Genomic DNA, 21,133 nt, shown 5'->3' on the forward strand with positions numbered 1-21,133 from the left:
AAATTTAATGGCTTTTGAAAGACTTAAATACTATTTAATTATTTTTTTGGTATTAAAGGTAGTTTCTATAATGTCCTTATAAGTTTTAAAACTAATAAAAACTTTTAAAATTTAATGCTTGGGTCTAAAAAAGAATTCTAGGAATGAACTTTAACGTTTTTGCTTAAAATGTAAAACTTTAAATTATTTTAACTGTTTTTAAAGTAATCATATTATTGATAACTACTCATTAATTAGTAGTTATTTATGTGACGGTATCTGAACGGTATTTTTATGTAAAAAGCCATAAGTTTTCAAGCAAAATAAATTGAAAGCTTGTAGTTTTAAATGCATAATTATCACCTTAATTAAGCATATTTTGAAGCATTCAAAAACTTCTAGAAATACAATTGTTTTCTACTATTTAACTTAACTACAACTTAGTTACACTTAAGATATTTAAAATTTTTTTAAACATTAAAACTAATTCAAACGTTTGTAGACTATGATAATCATACAAACTAGTATAAGACATAAGCAAAAAAGACCGATTGTACTAAATAACAGTTATTACTTGTATAACTTTGTATTAGATTCTTGCAGTTTACTTAAACTAGTCCATATGAAGCACCTAAGTTCATAAGGACTTTAAGTTGAAAAGTTAAATGTTATGCAGTTAAACTTTATCTTTATTAAACCAAAGTTTGGTATGTCTACTTTTGTTCGATATATAAAACTAATTTATGCTTATTTAAACTACTAATATCAATAAGATTTTAAAATAAACTAAAGAATTTGTTTCCTGTAATGATGAAGTTGTAATGAAATTTTACAAAATAACAATATACCTAACACCACCAAGTTTCCCTTGCTAATCCCAAAGTAAAGTTTAACAGTTGGAAGTAAATAAATTCTTAGCTTCACAAAAATATAAATGATCAAATGCACTAGTAAAAATGTTTTTTATTATAAAAAAACAGCTAAATAAAATTCAAGTCAACAAACTAATACTATTTAACAAATTTAGAAACTTTAACAAGCTCCTTTCTATTGGTTTGTATATATAAGTTACTTAATAACCGTTAACTAAATTATCATGAACTTAAATCAAAAAAGTTTTTTAGCTTACATATAGAACAATTTTTTAAAGCTAGAAATATGTTAAAGGTGAAAGAATTTATCCTTTTGTCTTTATTAACATTAGTTGCATTGAAACAAGCTTTAATTGTTTTTTGTAATGAACTTTATGTGTTTGGTGATAAAATTAATAAATGTTTAAACTCAATAAGTCCAACTAGATAGTTTGAAAATATTGTTAACGTTTAAAAAGTATATAATAAGGCATCAACTTTAAAACTGTTGAGGAAAGTGCTAAGTTCAATAACTTATATTTCTGTTTATTACTTATTTTGATATTGATATTCGCAAAACAATAATCATTTTTAAATGTATTCAAAACTATTGCTTGATGACTCGGGTTAAAGTTAATTATGTTATTTTTACTACAATGTGTCGAAAACTGTAGATCTTAAATTGAAAAATAATTAAGCGTTTATTGGATTTTTTACTTTTTTATACCTATTTTCAAACAGTTTTATATTTTGCAGTTGTTTTTGAAAGTAAAAGTATTCATCTTCAATTGTGTCCACAAGTTATGGCTACAGCTAGAAGTAAGTACAAGGCCGAGCTCAAATCAAGGGAGGATGAGATCAACTTGATCACGTGCGGTTATCCCCCCAAAATAAGTATTGAGAACGAGATCGCCGGTGACGTCACTCCTTTTCCGGACGACTTCACGTACGTCAACGCCAACATACCGGTTGGAGACGTTTGTTTTTCGGAAATCCCAAAAAATTACAAAAAATTAATTTGTATTTGCGTCCCAAGCTGTAAAGGGTCCAAAAAATGCTGTCCGGGAAAATTTGCTGCCTACGACGAAAATGGCTTGTTGCGAACAAATATTGCGAATCTCAGGCGAACCAATATTTACGAGTGTGGCAAAAGATGCGGGTGTTCGAAAGATTGCAGCAACAAAGTGGTTCAGAATGGTCCCCGATACAGCTTAAGCATCTTTAAGACTAAAGACAAAGGGTGGGGGGTCAAAGCTAAGGAATTGATTCCCGAAGGCGCGTTTGTTATAGAGTACGTCGGAGAGGTGTGTTCTGACGACGAAATACAACAAAACAGAAGCCAATTGTACAGGGATGGCACCACTTACTTGTACGACTTGGATTACAAGGAAAAATCAAGCAAGGAGGAAAAAGAGCCGTATGTGATTGATGCTACTTACTACGGAAACATTTCTCGCTTCATTAATCACTCTTGCGCTCCAAATGTGAAGGCGTACAACATTTTCGTTGACAGTAAGAACACACCTTATTACCGTGTTGCTTTTTTTGCAACAAAGCCGATCGCAGCAAATGATGAGTTGACTCTGTTTTATGGAATTAAGTCCCGCGGCAAAGGCGAAAAGCCTAAAGGGATCTTGTGCAAGTGCGCGGAATGTTTGAGATGCGCTGAAATCAATAAAAATCAAGGTAAAAAAGTTAGACCTTGTTACATTTATTAAGCATATTTCTTGTTTGAAACTCATTTTACATTTTTTGATGTCGATTTTTCGCTATGTTCAAACAACTAAGATGTTTATAGTTATTTTTTGTATTGTATTTTATTGTGTTCTTCATGTCTTTTTTATTTTAAATTTCTTTTGTTTAGGCTGCGTATATGATGAGTTATTGTTGGCTTAGCTCTGTTTTATTATAATTTTATTATAATTTGCACAATAAGTAAACAATAAATTGTTGCATTTCAACTCATCTTAAGTTTACATTACACCATAAATATTTAATCTAATACACTAATTTAAACCAAAACTGTATTTAGTAAGCATAAAATAAATTGGAAACAACAAAGATAATGTCATTCAAGTTAGTTTTAACCACGCGTAAACTGTTGTATGAGTATATTAGTATTAAAATATATTTGACTGGATGCGTATAGAGACCAACCAAAATCAACCTGTTTAGCTGAATGTGAGACTCAATGTAGTTAAACGATTATGGCCAATTTGATAAAGAGCGCGCATTATTGATTGTCTAAATTCACAGCAAATTCAAATCCTCAAAATGGCTGATAATTGGAAAGTTTTCATGCATTTAAGGAGAATTTTTTTTTAATGTAGAAATTTAACTTAGACAACCATTTAATTTCTCTAAAATAAATAAAAGCAAAGAAGAGATTCAATTTCAGTCAAAAGATAGTTTTTTAAAGTACTGTAGTTCAATTACAATTAATTATCAAATTACTAATTATATAAATACGTGAATATTATAAAAAGCTTAATTTCTAAAAGAAATATGATCTATTAAATTCAATATATAAATAATTGAACTTTTAATTAATTTGTAGTAATTTAATTTTCAGATTTTGAAGTAGTAAATATTCGTAATGGCAGAATTTATCCTAAATGCTTGTGATGGCAAACCAAAGAATGAGGTTTTTATTGTATAGTATAAAAAAAATAAAAAAAGACTATCTTTTAAATTTATGTTTTTCTTATGGCATAACTATTGATACATCTTGAAATTGTATTAGGTAAAAATATTTTCTATAATACTAATGAAGATGGTTGTAAAAATGTCTTGAGAATAATTCTGTCAAAAATAAAGTTCTGGTTTCTAACCAAAGCTTTCTCACATCATTAGACTACTTAAATTATGATTTTCTAAACTAACAGGGTTGCCTAAAAGCCTGAATGTCTGGTAAAACTTGGATTTTGCCTTTTGCCAGTTTAGGTTAACAAAATCTGGATTTGGGGAAATGTACATAAAAAATGGTTGGTAAAACCTGGAATTTTGAATAAAAAACATAAATTTTAAACAGTTTTATGTGTAAAATAAAGAATTTAGTTTTGACACAAGTTATAAATCAATAGTTTTTTTTGTTATTATCAATTTTTTTTTATCAAACAACTTAATTGCATAATAAATACAAAACACTTTAAAAGTTTCTTGAAGTAGCTTTACAGTGTCTTAATAATGTTGTTTTACTGTTTCAGACACTTTTTACCTAATACTTAATTTTAAATTAAAGATAGACTCAAAAACTTTACTTTAGAAAACCTGGAAGAAATTCAGAAAACCTGGAAGAAATATCACCAAAACCTTTGGCAACCTTGAAACTCATTTTTATAATCAAACCATTAGCAGATAATTAAAAAAATGGTACCTTTATTCAGATTCAGCAGGAATTTGGTTTGGTGGCGGCTAAATTTTGAAAATAAAGTTTTTGTGGGCCACATTTGTAGTTTTAGCTATCTTTTCAATACAAATCCTAGAATATCTGGTGTAAGTTGTTTTTTTACCTTTTTGACCCCTTATGAGTCAAATATTAGGCATAAAACTAATAAAAAGCTTTGTCACTAAAAACCTACCTCCTACAATTTTTTAAGATTCTTAATAAAATTTTTTGAAGTCTAATCTTTATAAAAGTAGGAAAAATTACTTATTATAAACTTTTTTTTGAACATAAATATTTTTATATTTCTTGATTTAAAAAACTACTTACATCAGATTTTTCTAGATATCGCAAGGGAAATTTCCTGATAGTTTAAGATATTCTAAAAAATACTAACTAACTTTTTTTTTGACAAAATGTAGGTTGAAAACAATCTAAGGGCATATAGGGGTAAATTAATTTTTTTACAATTTGATGTTATTCTATAGAGTTTTAACTAAGCTATAAGGTGCATTATACTAATTTACAAAATTCAAAATATTTTTGATATATAGGCAGTCAAAGCTGGAGGAGGCAACAATAGGTTCCTTAAGGGAGGCAAAACTAAAATTGCAAAAATAGACTATTTAACTAAAATCTATCATCAATTAAGGTTTTTGATATAAATACCTCAAACTTACAGGAATTGTTCCTTGCAATATTTAGAAAATTTTGTTCTGACTAAGTTGACTTTTAAGATGATGTTTATTATGTCAACTAAATTTTTTTTTTTTACTTTTTGTATAAAGTTTTGAGGCATAATTGTTTCTTAATAATTTTTCTAAATCAAGCTTGAATTTTTTTTGTTTTTATTTATTTTCTTTATAATCTACCTACCAAACCCTAAATATACCTATGAAAAACTTTATTGCAATCTTACTGTTATCAGGTTGAACCACCCTTTGTTTTACTTCTTTAAACATTTACTTTTTCCACCCCCTGGTAGTCAAAGTTGCCTTGGAAATCTGCTGCATCTAACTTCGAATAATAAATAGATCAATAAAAAATATCTTTATCAGGTGGAAGAACTCAGCCTGGAAGGCCAGGATCTCCAGAGCCAGCTGAACGAGCTGTCCGGGTTTGATTCTCTGAAAAGTTTGGAGCTCAACAACTGCAGTCTGTCTTCCATGGAAAAGTTTCCGGACTTTCCTGCTCTGACCGAGGTAAATGTAGTTTTACATGTTATTAGTTAGTTATTTTAAGTGGTATTAAGTAATTATTAAACTAATTGCAGTAATTAATATAAAAGGTTATTAAGAAGAACAGTTATGCATTAACTTTACTTAACTAAATTTATAAAGTGAGTCAAATAAAGTTGAGTATTTTTAATAATAAAATAAGATAACATTTTGTGCTAAGACAAAATAGTTTTGTTTTCTGTCAGTATATTGAGCTTTAGAATTACAGGCACCAGAAAATTATACAAAATATTACATATCCAAAAGCAAGCTATGTTGAAAAACATCTGTATTAGTTTAAGGCTATAAGGTGGGCAGGGGTCCCAATATTTATACTCTAAGCGTTTACTATAAAATACTTTATACAGAACAAAAAAAAAAACAATTGACTTATGACATATAACTAGTTTTGTGGCAAAAATCTAATATAAAGCTTGAGTAAAAAAATATCATGGGTAATTTATTTCAGAATTTCGAAAAACTTTTAAAAAAATCTATCTCCTCCTTCACTTTAATAGCAAATTACTTCAAGTTTTTAGGAAATGTCCTTCTCAATAATACAAACAACTTGTAAAAAGCTCATAAAAAATCATTTGTTTTAAATATAGAAAAATTATATATTTTCTGCAATTTATTAAACATTTATTAAAGATAAGACTCAAAAAGTTTTATAAAATAATTGCTTTAAAACTGAAAGTGAAGATAAATTTTTATTAAAATACTTGACTTTTGCCTTTTTGGTCTGTGCCTCCCATAAAGAACCTATTGAACAAAAGTTTTATCTGTTGGATTTAGATTAACTTAAAAGCTGTTTATTTGCTCCCCTTAAATACCTTAATAATCATTTAAATAAATGTTGTTTTACTATTGCTATATATAAACATAATTGTCACTGGGTATATTTAAATTTAAATAAAATGTAGTTAGTATCTTTTTAAGGGTATAGGGGTCCACCTTGATTTAAAAAATGATCTTAATTTGTAGAGTTTTATCTGAGGTATCAGATATTTTTAACCTATTTAAAAAATTCAAAGTAATTTTGAAAATATTAACTATAACTTATAAAATATTTATGAAGGCGCAAACTAAAAATGCAAAAAAGACCATTTCACTATAAATCTATCTCCTCCTTCATTTTTTAAGCAATTTTCTTCAAATTTTCACAGAAAGTCTATTATTAAATTTTAATAAGATTGAATGCAGAATTTTTTATTTTTGAAAATAAATTAAAAAAAAAAACCACATATTTTTTGTTTTTTTTTATCTAAAATTTTTATTTTTTATTTTTTCTAAAATTGCAACATTCAAAGTTTTATAAACTATAAAAGTAACGTTTCCTGAAAGTTTGAGGTCTGTAGCTCAAAAATCAAAGAAAAAGATAGATTTTTAGTGATTTTTAAAATTTCCAAGAAAATTGACCCAAAAAAGTTTGCAACCCATACGTTTGTATCAGAAACTTTTTATAAAAATTACAAAATCTCTGAAGTTTGATAAGAATTTTTTATTCTATAAAAACTGGCTTGTAGTTTGTACTTAAAGCTTTCATATAAAAGCCAATGATATTTTTAGTAAAAAAAAGTTTTTTATACTAAACTTAATTTGTTATAAACTTAAATTTGGAACATAATGTAGTTCTTCAAAAGTTTTGTAATACTACCATTTAGTTACTGTATATCATGAGGAAATTAAGTTTTTTTTATTATATAACATGTATTATTTTATAATTGATTCAGTACAGTAATCTCTTGCATCTTAACGCACTTGTGAAGTTACGGACTCTTGTTTACTTAACGCATTTTAAAACTCTAAAAATTCAACAAATAAAAGTTTGAATTTATTTTAATACTGCACAAATTAGGTTTAATGCACACTGTTTCTTAATTGTAAACAATTGTTTAATTATAAATTGAATTTGCTACGTAGAATAGAATATAAATGTTAGTTATTAAATAAGTCACATATAAATAAAGATAAAGATAAAATCTACTTATTGTTAAAATTAGTAAAATTTTTCTACAAGTATTATTATTTTATATAAATTTAAATTCTTTTTTTTTTGTATATGTAGAGTTTTATCTTATGATTTCATATTCAAAAATAAAGTAAACAAGTCGTTAAAAGTGGGAAAGTCCTCCTGCTTTTAATTAGAAGCAATATCAAAAAACAGCCATTATAGTAAGTATATTTGGTACCTCTTGTATCTTTATGCACTTTTTCTTCGGACACAATGTTTGAAATAAGCGAGAGGTTACTGTACTTTGTAGTTATTTTGTAGTGTTTTTGCAGTTCTTTAGCTTGTATATAAATGCTTGTTGGTTCAAAAAACTTCTAATAAAAGTTTTACGTGAGTTAGTTTTTTAGTTTTTAATTTTCAGGGGTTGCATAACATAATTATTAATTATAATTTATTTTTAAACCTTGAGAATTTCATAATTATAACAGTCTTGTTTTTTATCTAGCTAGAATTAATTCAAGTGAAAACAAAAACGTTTTTGAATGGCTAGTACAACCATGTTTTTGTTTTTATTGTTTGATATGTCTGAAAAATTGAAATGTAATGTAATTATAATAATTAATAACAGCAAAGTATAACAAAGATGAGTTATTGTACTTAAAAAAGTTTGGATTGCAAAATTACGGAATGAAACATATATGCATTCCAAAACTTTTTGTGGTATTGTAATTTCAGTATGATTTATAAACAACTTAGACTTAATTAACATTTAGAAGGATTTCAAAAAATAGCTAAATAAAAATTTATTTTACAGCTTATATTGAGAAATAACCAAATAAAAGGATCTCTGTCCTTCTTGAACAAATCCTGCCCATTGCTGGAAAAACTCAACCTATCCGACAATAAAATTGAAAATTTAGTCGACCTTGAGCCTTTAGTGAGTCAAAATTTCATATTGAATGTGTTGAAAATAAATAATATGTAGAAAGTTACTTGGAAACAATTGCAATATTGCTCATACTATAGACTCATGTATTTTTTATTTGTTCTATTATTATTTTTTTTTATGCTTTAAAAAATTTAACTAGTAATTATTTGCAGTTTTTGCAGTTGACAAGCTTGAATTGAATATTGTACTCTTATGTACAAAATTGATATAAATTTTCAGAATGGCCGTAACTTAAAGCCAACGGGCATAGGGGGAGGGTAAACACTCTTTTTTGGTTTTTGATCTTATTTTATATAGTTTTTACTAAGCTACAAATTTATTTTTACAGATTTAAAAAAATCAAAATAATTTTTGAGATATAGTCGATCAAAGTCGGAGGCAACAATAGGATCCTTATGGGAGGCGCAAAATAAAACAGCAAATAACTAGAAATTACTAAAAATCAACCTCCTCCTACGTTTTTTGAGATAACTAACTCAAATTTTCATGAAATGTTCCTTGCAATATTTAAAAAGTTCTGTCAGAACAGAATTTAAAAAAATAAAAAAATTATAACAAAAAAAAAACTAAAAAAAAAAACTGTTTTTTTTGCTTTATTTTTTATACAAAATAGATATGTATTTTAAATATTTTTCTTACAGAATTTTCTAAATATATCAAGGAACACTTCCTGAAATTTTGAGGTAGTTATCCCCCTATGCCCTTAAGGCAGGACATGCACAAAAAAAAAAACAAAATAAAAGATAACTAAAATAAATTGATAATATAAAATTATTCAAATTTGACTTTATTATGTTTAATTTTTAACATTATTATTTATTTAACATGACTTGACAGAAAAACTTGGAGAATTTGAAGATTTTCAAGCTGGCCAACAACAAGGTTGTGAACACAGAGGGCTTCAGCGATAAGGTAAGCAAAGTTAAAATAAAATATTAATAAAACAAAACATTTTTTTCCTGAAGCAAATGTTTTACTGTTATGATGAACCGAACAGATCCTCAGTCAGTTTGTTGAGGTAAAATCAGGGTTGCCACACAATCAGGGAAACTCAGGGAAGTTTCAAATTATAGAAAATCTTTGGGAAACTCAGGAAGACTCATGGAATTTTTGTCTATTTTATATCTCAAGGAAACTCAAGACGGTTTTGATTTTTTATAAAAATTTCAGGGAAATTTTTTTCTAGATCTTGAATGAGATTTAGTTAAATCAGTTCAATATTTTGTTCAAAAAAGTTATTTTTTAATTTATTTTAAAGTGTTTGTTTAGAATTTTTTTAGCCTTACGGCTAGTTCTTCAATATTTTTAGAATCAACATTTTAATTTTTTGATCAATAATAAAATTTTTAAGGATTTGAAAAAAAAACTCAGGAAATTCTCAAGAAAGTTTCTGGTCACTCAGGGAAAATTTTTTGATTCAAAGAGTGGCAACCCTGTAATATATGATAAAACGCAATTTAAAATGCACATTAAATTAAGCAAAAACCTGTTGTGTAACTAAATTAGTCAGTTTTGAATAAGACAACCCAATTTTGTGTAAAAATTCAAAATTGTTGAAATTACAGCTAGAAAATGTTGACAGTTTCTGAAAATTTCTTTTCGTTTATTTAAAGCTAGATTTATGCTTAGTTTTGAGATATCTTAATTTTGAGATATCTAATTTTCCATATTGCAAAGAGTGCAGTCGTGTTTTAAGTTTAACCTTTTTTTAATATACAACATACATAAACTTAAACAAGATTGGCAACCCTGATGCATCACCAATCAAAAATATTAAACAGATAATATTATCATTTTTACCATACTAATATTTATTATACAAGGTTGGCAAACTACAAAAAATGCAAATATATGTTGATTTTGAATACAACAAAAATATATTTAACAAGATGAACACATTTTATATACTTGTAATGTTTGAGAGATAAAACAGACTGATGTATTTACATGTATTATTATACAAGGTTGGAAAACTGCTGCCCCAACTCGTCACGCTCCAGACAACAGAAGCGGAAAGCGACGATGAAGAAGGGAGTGAGGGCAGTGAAATGGGTCTTCAGGACTTAGTTGAAAGAACCCTTGAAGTTTGTTTATTTTATATATTTTTGATTGTTTATTATTGTAATTTGTAAGGTAGCGAGGTTAGTGAAATGGGTCTTCAGGACTTAGTTGAAAGAACCCTTGAAGTTTGTTTATTTTATATATTTTTGATTGTTTATTATTGTAATTTGTAAGGTAGCGAGGTTAGTGAAATGGGTCTTCAGGACTTAGTTGAAAGAACCCTTGAAGTTTTTTTATTTTGTATATATTTGATTGTTTATTATTGTAATTTGTAAGGTAGTGAGGCCAGTGAGATGGGTCTTCAGGACTTAGTTGAAAGAACCCTTGAAGTTTGTTTTGTATATATTTGATTGTTTATTGTAATTTGTAAGGAGTGAGGCCAGTGAGATGGGTCTTCAGGACTTAGTTGAAAGAACCCTGGAAGTTTGTTTATTTTGTATATTTTTGATTGTTTATTATTGTAATTTGTAAGGAGTGAGGCCAGTGAAATGGGTCTTTAGGACTTAGTTGAAAGAACCCTTGAAGTTTGTTTTATATATGTTTGAGTAATATAAATATAATATGTTGTACATAATTAAATTGAATGTACTAAATATATATTTTTTTTTTATATTTATTAATTATTTATTAGTAAAATATAAATGGTCTTCAGGATTTATTTGAAAGAATAATGAATATGTTAGGCTGTAAATATAAATATATATAGTTGGATAAAAATATGTTGTACATAATTAAATTGAATGTACTTAAAAATATTTTTTTTTAAATTTATGTAATTAATTGTCTATCAGTAGGCTATAAAAGCCTTCAGAACCTTGTTGAAAGAACCTTGAAGTTTGTTTTATTTTGTATATTTTTATACTTATGATTTGTTTGGAAAGTAATTTATAGCTAAAAAAAAAAAGAAATTTGATTTAAAAATTCTAACCATCTGAAAATAAAAACTTGTCAGGGCATAAAATTATAAAAGTACTTTGAATCATTAAAAAACAGATTAAATCTAGAACCTTGTTGGTAGGACCCTTAAATATTTTATTTTATTACATGTAGTTATAAAAAATCCTTTTAACAAATCCAATGGTATGAAATATTTTTTATAAATAAAAAAAAAACATAAAATATTTAGTAGTATATTTTTTGAATAGTGTTTTATCAACAAAGTTTTGAATTTAAAATTTATACTTAACTTAATTTGAATAATAAATATTTTATAGTTTTCCAATAAACTAAATTAAACATTATGTTTCCATTTTTTATTTGGCTTTTTAGCAATTACTGTTAGTGTTCAACAAAAAACAGCATTTTGATCAAGTTAAGTAGATGAAAAAACTAGATATGTTGTGTTTTATTCAGCTGATGATTTCAATAAAACTAATCTTTATATATGAATAAGAATCAGTAATATATTATTAGAATTGTTGTTGTAGTCATTGTCAAAAATTTTAAAGGAGCAAGATTTTCTCTCATTACCGTGAATTGTTCTATTGCAAACCCAAAATTATATCTTTTTAGATAAAGAATAACTAAGATGTCTATTATAAGCAGCAGACAATAGTTGTTAATAAATTAGCTTTTATATATTTCCAGCAAACAATAATTGCTGTATAAATTTTAATTTTATAAGATTTTCAGTAAAAATTAGTTGTTATATATATTAGTATTATATATTTCAGAACGAAATTATGCATTAATGTTTGTAGGTAATAATATCTATTCCTTTAAGTCAGTAATCAAGAAGAATCTGTCTATTATGAGTAAACAATAGTTATTTTTACATAATTGTTATATTCACTTTGTTATGACGAGTCAGATGGGAAAAAAAAATTGTAGAAAAAGGCCCATCATCAGTAGATAAAATTTAAGTAATTAGTAGTGGTAATTGAATAATTAATACTTTAACAAAAGAAGTACCTGTGTATTATCAATAGTTAAAATATAAACTTTTTTCATAGGACGAGTCGGACGATGAGGATTTCGTGGGAGAGGAAGGCGAAGAAGAAGAAGAAGAAGAAGATGAAATAGAAGACGATGAAGAAGATTGTGAAGAAGGAACCGTTGAAGAGAAGAAAGCTAATATTTCTGCTACTGGTTCGTTAGAATTGGTATTTAAATTAGTCAGTAAATTAATAAGTGTTCTTATAAACATTTATTTTTTGCTACTGACGCAATGTTTAATTATTTGTGATTTAAATTACATTTCAGTTGTTAATTAAATCTATTAATTAATAATTGTTAATTCTATATATTTCTTATTATACTTGTTGAAAAGAATAAAGCTAATATTTCTGCTACTGGTTCGTTTAATTAGTTGTAAAATTGAATCTATTAATTAACAATTGTTTATTCTATTTGTTTCTTATTTTACTTGTTGAAGAGAAGGCTAATATTTCTGCTACTGGTTCGTTTAATTAGTTGTGAATTAAATCTGTTGATTAAAAATTGTTCATTATATATAATTCTTATTATACTTGTTGAAGAGAGAAAGCTAATATATGTGCCAGTGGTTTGTGTAAATAAAAACTTAATTAATAAATGTTCTTATTAAATGAATAGTTGTGTAATAATAATTATAAAGTTGTAGGTAGTGGATAATTCTGAATTTGTAAGCTAATATTTCTGCTGCTACTGGTTGGTATGAATTGATAGTAAAATTGATAGTAAATTAATAAAGGTTCTTATATATATTCATTTTCTTCCACTGCCGGTTTGTTTAATTAGTTGTGAATTAAATTACATTTCAGTTGTAAATTAAAACTATTAATTAATAATTGTTTATTATATATATATTTCTTATTATACTTGTTGAAAGGAAGAAAGCTAATATTTCTGCTACGGGCTTGTATGAGCTAATAGTAAATTAGATTATAACATATTAGTTGATAAAACGAGGTATTGAATGCATAGTAAGTCTTCTAGTAGTTGATTCTAATGAACTAAGACCAAATATATTTTATAAACTGCATCCAATTCATACGTTTTGTTTTAAAGAACTATCTTAAGGTTTTAAAAAACCTATTCTAATAAAGTTCCGCGTATTTGTTTAAATAGTTAGTTTCTACAACTACCTCTTCAAATACTTTTATATTTTGTTCTAGTTTTAAATTACAAACTTTTTGTCATTATGAAATATATTTTCTGTTAAAGTTATGTTTATACAAGTTTGATTTGTAACGTAGTTTGTCTCTTATTGGTGGGTTTTATGAATTACTATTAAACGTTGGTCTACTTGAGCTACGCCTATAAAGCTCCTGGTACTTAATTTTCAAAAATTAATGTTATTTTTTAGTTTATAAAACATCATTAATTGTGTATTAATTAGTATTTGACTAAAACATAAATGGCAAACTAAAAAATCTTACTTTTAAGGTTATTTAGATTAACTTTTCCTTACTGAAAAATATATTAATTTTAAAAAATTAATATTATTTTTTACTTAATAAAACATCAATCGTGTATTAAATAGTATTTGACTAAAACAAATGGCAAACTAAAAAATCTTACTTTAAGGTTGTTTGGATTAACTTTTCCTTACTGAAAAATATATTAATTTTTGGAAATTTAAGCTGCATAGAAATTTTCTCTGCCTTTATATTTTGGTTGAGGTGTTTTTACATCAACAGGTATTTTTCTTCATGTTCTATAAAAAGTTTGGTTTTTATTTGTTATTTAGAACGTTGACATTATCAACACCTTAACGTTTAAAAGTATTGTATAAGATTAGCACCTAAGTGCTTTTCATATTTAATCTCTAGTTTTTACTACATGAATTTTTTATTAAGTTGAAAAGTTTAATATAAAAAATCTCCAAAATAACTATATATTTAATATTTTATTACTCTTACCTTGGGTTTTAATCGTGTTACAGACACAGGTTCATCTAATAAAAGTTAAAAAGTTAATTAACATAAAGAAAAGTTATTTTCGTAATAATCTTATAAGTTTAGGAAAAGTATAAATTTAACATTCTATACAATATGATTTAACAAATAACATTTAAGTTATGCTAGTAAACTAAAAATCATTGAGTTGTTCAAATAAAAAATTGGTGCAATAAGCATTACTACCTCTTAAAATGTTAACTTAAAACTTCATAAGTTAAATTTTTGAAAAAAAAAACTTAAGTCTTTGTCTAAAAAGATAATTTTGTAATAAAAACAAACTATATCTCTACACAATTAGTTTCATAAACAACCTATTAGTATCAGAGTTGCTGCTTCACCTTGAAAAACCTGGAATTCAACAATATAGGCAAAAATAACCTGGAAAAACCTGGAATTTGAGAAATTTTGAAAAAAACCTGGAAAAAATTTTGAAAAAAAAAACAAGTGGCAACCCTGAAGTATCCTTTATTTATAAGAGGGCATGCAAAGAACTAAAGTTGTAATTAAGAATATACTTACAACTTGAAGTTATAATTTGCAAAATTAACCATAACCTTCTCTGACGCATTTAATAAGAAGTTTACTTGTGTTCGAATGGTTATTACATTGTATTGTTTATACAATTGATTTTTTATAGATTAAGTAATTCAAATGTATTATTTGGTTTAAAACTATTAAAAGATTAAAAGTAAAAACTTACTTGTTTCTTACTTCAAAGGTTGTCGCTCAACCCAATTAATTAAACATCCATAAAAAAACTGTCATTTAAAATCAAAAAAGTATTTTTTAAAATAAATAATATTTTGTTGACAGTTTAATCTTATAAGGCTGCAACATTAAAAAATCGAAATGCATTTTCTATTTTTTTATCTAACAGGTTGTTTTCCCAGTGAACTAGATACGATTTATTATGGTGTTTAGGTGAGAGTAAATATTAGTATAATAAGTTTAAAAGTTATGTAAGATGAAGATCTTAAAATGTTGAAAAAATATATTAAAAGTATTGTAACATTCTATTTGTTTTAGTTTGTGCATCCTATTTATTTGATATTTTATATGATATATTGGTCGTTGTATGTTATGTGCTCAGTTCCATTGGTCCAAAAGCTAGAAAATACTAATATATACGTTTTATTTTAAACTTGTTTGGTTGATACACATAACCAAACGCAAAGAAGTTGGTTTGAAGTTACTCCTTTAATTTGAAAAATTATATGTTTTTTTCATTAAATAATTAAAAAAATAAGTTAGAATGAAGATCGAATCATGAACGTTATTTTTTTTTTATAAATAAGAGTAAACTAATTACTTATTAGATATTATTTTTTTTTTCATTAATCAATGTTTTCACATAAAAGAAGAATAACAAAAACGATTGAATAAACGTCATATCAAGTAAAACAATTAAACAAATAACATCAAAAATGAAATTAAAATATAAATAATTATATCAAACTACATTGTAATCGGAGGCATATAATTTATTAAAAAAAAATTGTTTGGAAACAATATAATAATAGTTAATTTTTCGTAAAAATAAACTTGACAAGCAATGCACCACTTAAAGCGGTCATTTCACTTTGTTGTGATTTGAAAATTAAAATAAAATTTGCAAAAATCTGAACAAATAACCAATTAACAGAAGATGACAAATCTCTGAAGCGCAAGGCGGACGGCGACAACGGTGTCGAGCAGCCTGCGGAGAAAAAGTAGAAATGTCACCAAGTTGAAATGTCACCACCTTATACGAAGTAGTTGTGTCGTTTATGTAGTAGAATTATGTGCGCAAAAGTTTTTGTTTTGTATAAATTGTGTTTGATGTGGTTTGAAAATGCGGTTTTTGAAAACTGTTTTTTTGGTTTCTTTTTTTTTTGAATGTGTCTGAATAAATTTGAACGTGTAGGTATTTCTTTGAATTTTTGGTAAATATTAAAAAAAAAATTTTTTAACTAGTACAGTTTTAATGACTTATACTTTTTTTTTAAGATTGCTATGGATAGTTCAAAACAAAAATAACAAGTTGCCATCACATTTTTTATCCATTCCAACTTAAATATTTTATTTTGAATAGAAATTCATGTGCTTTTTGTTGAGCAATTAGCAAATCATTTCCCTGTACACAAAGTCAGTTCAACTAAGTTTAACTTGGAGTGACCTAGGTTAACATTGGATATGTAATTAATTAAACTTTTAAAAGTGGTGGGAATAACTTTTCACCTTAATTAGTTCATATTAATTAGCCAATTAAACTCAACAACTGATTCGTTTGAGTATCAGCAATTAAATTATTTCTAAGATTTACGAGCTACTTTGACTAAATAAGTTGAAATGAAAAACTGTAAAAGCTTGTGTAATTACAGCAAGTTTAGTTAAAAAAGTAACCTGACCTTGTTATAACGCTGAGAAACCTTGTTAAAAATTTTGGATGGGTTTTTACTACCTGGCAGCTAACTGATAGTAGTGGAAAGTTTTGAAGAAGTACAGTTTACAACAACATCCACTTAAAATTATTTATGTACATTAAATAATTTATCGTTTAATTTAAAAATTATATAATAATAATTTTTTTTACCTCAAGATAAATACGTATTTATATATAAAGTAGTTTTTATTGCAAATTTAAAAAATATTAATAGTTGCCAAAAGCTACAATTGAAGTTTTAATGTAAATATAAAGAAATAATTTGTTTAATAAGGTGAAAGTTGAAGTTATTGTTTTAAGAAACCTTAATAGCGATGTTGCTGAATAGATATTGATTTTTATCTATTAAAACTAAATTTTATCTTCATTAAAAATCCACATCGTTTAAAAAGGTCCAAGCCAGCTCGAAATAATTAAATCAAAAAGTGTTTTGAAGCTTCTCAAAAAATTACCAAATTCAGTCAAACTTTAAGATTGATATTAATTATAGAAAAAAAAAAATCGTGAAAAGCAATTTTCGAGTTTTTTTGATATTCTGCCTAACTAACCGAAAAAACAAAATTAAACTGGCAAAAATTTATTTCCAAAAGTTTCTTTTAAAACAGGCACCAAAAAGTTAGTTTTTATGAAATTTTTAACAAACAGTACAGAGCAGCTTTATTGTGTGGCGAATTATCCATCAGACTGTTATTTGCCAGATGCTGATTGAAGCGCAACATACGGATCATTCGAGCGCCGACCTTTCTCTTAATAGTGTGACGTCATAATACTGTAGTAGCGAGGCGGTCGTTTTAAAGGATCTTTTTTATTGCGCTTTAACAAGATATGCGAATTTTAAATAATATATTTGTGTCTATAAAACTTAAATAACTAGTACACAGTGGGCTGAAAACGGGGATCAAGCGGCCATTGACATAAAACTGTTATAAAAAGCACTATAATACAATTTAAAGCTACACTTAATGTTACAATAAGAATAATGTTTGTTTTTATTTAAAAAATAGTTAAAGTTTTAATTTCAAATGAAACTTTATAGAAAGAAACTTGAAAAAAAAAATGGCTACCTCAAGAGAGTTACATTTACTCTCATTTTAGTTTAAATATGAATGAATTTTTAATATCAAGCCGGGTGAAACTATACTCTAATTAGTTTATTTTTAATTTAAAGCTGATCTTTGTATATCAAAGTTTGTATTATTAATAACGTTACATTTGTACTAGTTTATCAAAAGAAAAAAACCGCAAATATTTGAACAATAAAAACATTTATTCGTTGCAAAAAAGTACAAAAAAAAAATTTTGCCTGTGATTAAAAAAGTACTTTAAATTTACTAAAAAATATAAGTCAAACAGTAAGTTCTTAAAACTTCTTTTAAATTAAGTTTCTAAAATAAATAAAACACTCTATTCAGTAGCACAAAGCATATGTAACAAAGTTTCCCATTCTGAACTACATGATAAAATTTTTCCATTTAGCTGCAAACAACTTCGCGCAATATGTCCAGCTTCTTTACAATAAGTGCAATTCAGTCTGTCTAAAGTGTTGTTAACATCGTAGTCACTCTTGTCCCATAATCGATTTAAGCAGTCTGTTAAATTTTTATACTAAGAAGTATTCCTTGAAAAGTTCATTCTGTACCGTCTTAGAAACTTGTTGTTAGCTTCCAATCCACTTTCGGTGTAATTTAGCAAACCTCTACCGTTATTTTGCTCAATTAGTTCAGCACTATGTGCAAAAAAAGTATGCACAGTTGGTGTAAAGCGAATCCATTTAACCGAAATGACCAGCATCATTGTTTTTTTGAGCTATTGAGTATTTCTCTACATTAATCTTTCTCTTAGAATTTGTGAGGCATAAAATAATGGAAACATACAAAACAGTTTTGTCAATGTTTTCATTTAAACTAACATCAGAAATATGCTTCGTCAGCAGAGTCCTATTACTGGTGTTTAGCAAAGTTTTGACTACGTTTCCTTTTGTAGAAGTTTCACCACGGCCTGTGGGATCCGGTTTTTCAAGATCAACATTAATTTCTTCTTCTACACATTTCTGAATTTTTTTTTTGACTAAAATTATTTACACCTTGACTTTTAGGTATTCCTTCAAACTTCGATTCTGACCAATTCAAATGTCCAGCCACAGCATGATAAGAACCTTTTAGATTCTAGAACATACAAAATGGTCTTTTTTTTATAGTGAAAAACCAGGGGTAGGATATTATATCAATTTTTTTTAACATAAATATCGCTTGTAAAAACCTAAAAAAATAGTTATTTTTCACATGATATATTTGTCTGTAAATTTGTATATAGATTCTTTGTCATTTTTACTAAACTATTAAAAAAAATTATGTTGGTTCTAAGGTGGCAAATTGAGAAAATTAACCCTGAAGAATACACTAAATTGCCAGAAAATCATCAATGAATTTTCGGCGAGAATAGAAGATTTTTTATATGAGAAATAATATACTTTTACATTTAAATATTCAAAGAATTTCGACTTTTTTCAATTAACAATAAACCATAGAAATAAAAAAACTTAAAAAAAAGTATTTGTATAAATGCTTTTAAGGTGATTTTTAACAGTAGATGTAGACCTTAATTTTGACCAAAACTAAAGCATTTATCGAGGCTTTTTTAAACTTAAAAAAAAAGCAAACTTTGGCTACATTTAAGCTTACATAACTTTTAGTATACTTTAAGCCAGGGTTTCCCAAAGTGGGCGATTTTAATAAGTTGGGGGCGATAATTACTGAGGGGGCGAAAGGGTGGGCGATAACTAGTAAGGGGGCGAAAAGGGGGCGATTTTAAATTTTTGGGTTGTCATAAAATTTTTGCTTTTTTTCTTGCTATTTTACTAATTTTAGCTTACTATAAAATATTTGACCCTGAGGTAAAAGTTAAACAAAAAAGTTTATTTTGTTTATGTAAAAAATAGAGAAAAAAAAAGTACTTATGACTCTTACTTTAAGTAAATTACATAGTAATAGTTTAATAGTTCAACACTAGCTTTTAGTTTTTCACTATTTTCTTCTGGTAAATTATTATAGACTAATAACTAGATAAAAAACTTTTTAAACAGTATTAAATAGGCCATCAAAAAGACTGATACAGTTATTAAACAAGAATTTCTTAATTGATTACTTTCTGTTAACAGAATTAACTATAAAACATTGTTCTTTTTTTAAATTTGAATTAAGAAAAAAAAAGTTAAAATTAAGGTTTAGTTTTCTAAAGTATATTCCAAGTCAAATACTATTTAATGGTGTTCTTCTACAAAACATATAGTTTTAAAAGCTTAAAGTTTAATTTTTAATTTTACAAATAACTTGCTTATAATATATCTTAGCATTAAATTAATAATTTTACTGTATTAACTGAAGCTGTTGATGAAACCACTTTTCATGTGAGATAATCAACCAGTCGGTCAAACTTTCTCAAACTAGATCAGAAATTATGTTTTAATATTCATTTTATTGTGTGTAAAATAAACTATTTAAACTTTTATAGTTTTTTAAATCTCTGGTATAGTAATATTACAATATGCATATTTATAAAATAGTTTAAGTATTTTGTGCTGCTTAAATAAGTAACTTAGTATTAACTTCTAATTGTCTGAAATTCGTTATATGAGAGACTATTATAATGTCGGGTTTCAGTTAAGATTTCAGATGGGTAACGTACGGTTAAGATCCAATCAAATTTCGACCCGTTAAGTAACTTGAAAACTACTTGTTTAAAATAAACAAAATTTAGTTTTTTGATACTTAATACTTTGAAATACGCTTTAAATTTAGTTTTCAGTTCACAATAGTATTTCCTAGATCACAATAATACTAAATCATTTTTTTACAATTTTGCTCAAGTTTTTTAATTTTCTTATATTTAATTTTCTAAAATTATGCAGCCCGCAATTACATTTTTTAACGAATTGAAACTAGAAATTTTTTTTTAATAAATATGAATTGCTGACTACAAAAGTTGTCTACCACTACCCTAAAAGTTTCATTAGTTTCAAAACAATTCATATTTCAACAGGATTGATTACAATATACACAAGGCTTTTTAATAATATAGTATTTTTATACACTTTAGTAGGCTTATAAAAAAACAACTGTAACTTATTTTCTCAAGCCCTGTAAACTAATTTGAACACAGCCAAAAAGTGCGTGCATAAGAAGTACCAGACTAAACTACATTTCGAACACAACTTTTTTGGCTCAAAAGTTTGTACTCAAGAGAAAAATACTTAGTAAAATCGTTCGGGGCGATTATTTTTCAAATTTCTGAAAAGGGGGCGATTTAGTAAATGAGTTTGGGAAACCCTGCTTTAAGCAGAACAGAAACAAACCCAGTTTTTAAAAGACGAAACCCCGCTCTAAACAATTAAATAAAAATCTTGCTTTAACTGTTTAGTCGCGAAAATAGTCAATG

At 26.2% G+C, this 21,133-nt stretch overlaps 2 protein-coding genes across 2 annotated transcripts; both read left to right on the forward strand.

Annotated features, from left to right (window-relative positions):
- The first annotated feature begins 1,633 nt into the window (after positions 1 to 1,633).
- On the forward strand, positions 1,634 to 2,548 carry LOC145841664 (histone-lysine N-methyltransferase SUV39H1-like). Its single transcript, XM_082949017.1, has one exon. The coding sequence runs from the start codon at positions 1,634 to 1,636 to the stop codon at positions 2,546 to 2,548; it is 915 nt and encodes a 304-aa protein (XP_082805143.1).
- Positions 2,549 to 3,400: 852 nt separating this feature from the next.
- Positions 3,401 to 16,175, forward strand: LOC145840959 (acidic leucine-rich nuclear phosphoprotein 32 family member D-like). Its single transcript, XM_082948316.1, has 7 exons — positions 3,401 to 3,474; positions 5,274 to 5,417; positions 8,201 to 8,323; positions 9,173 to 9,247; positions 10,300 to 10,419; positions 12,349 to 12,484; positions 15,920 to 16,175. Exons 1-7 carry the CDS (start codon positions 3,427 to 3,429, stop codon positions 15,988 to 15,990), a joined length of 717 nt encoding a protein of 238 aa, XP_082804442.1. The 5' UTR covers positions 3,401 to 3,426; the 3' UTR covers positions 15,991 to 16,175.
- The last annotated feature ends 4,958 nt before the right edge of the window (positions 16,176 to 21,133 follow it).

The sequence above is a fragment of the Thalia democratica genome, chromosome 7 (assembly GCF_965202585.1).
Source record: "Thalia democratica chromosome 7, ktThaDemo2.hap1.1, whole genome shotgun sequence".
Lineage (NCBI taxonomy): Eukaryota > Metazoa > Chordata > Thaliacea > Salpida > Salpidae > Thalia > Thalia democratica.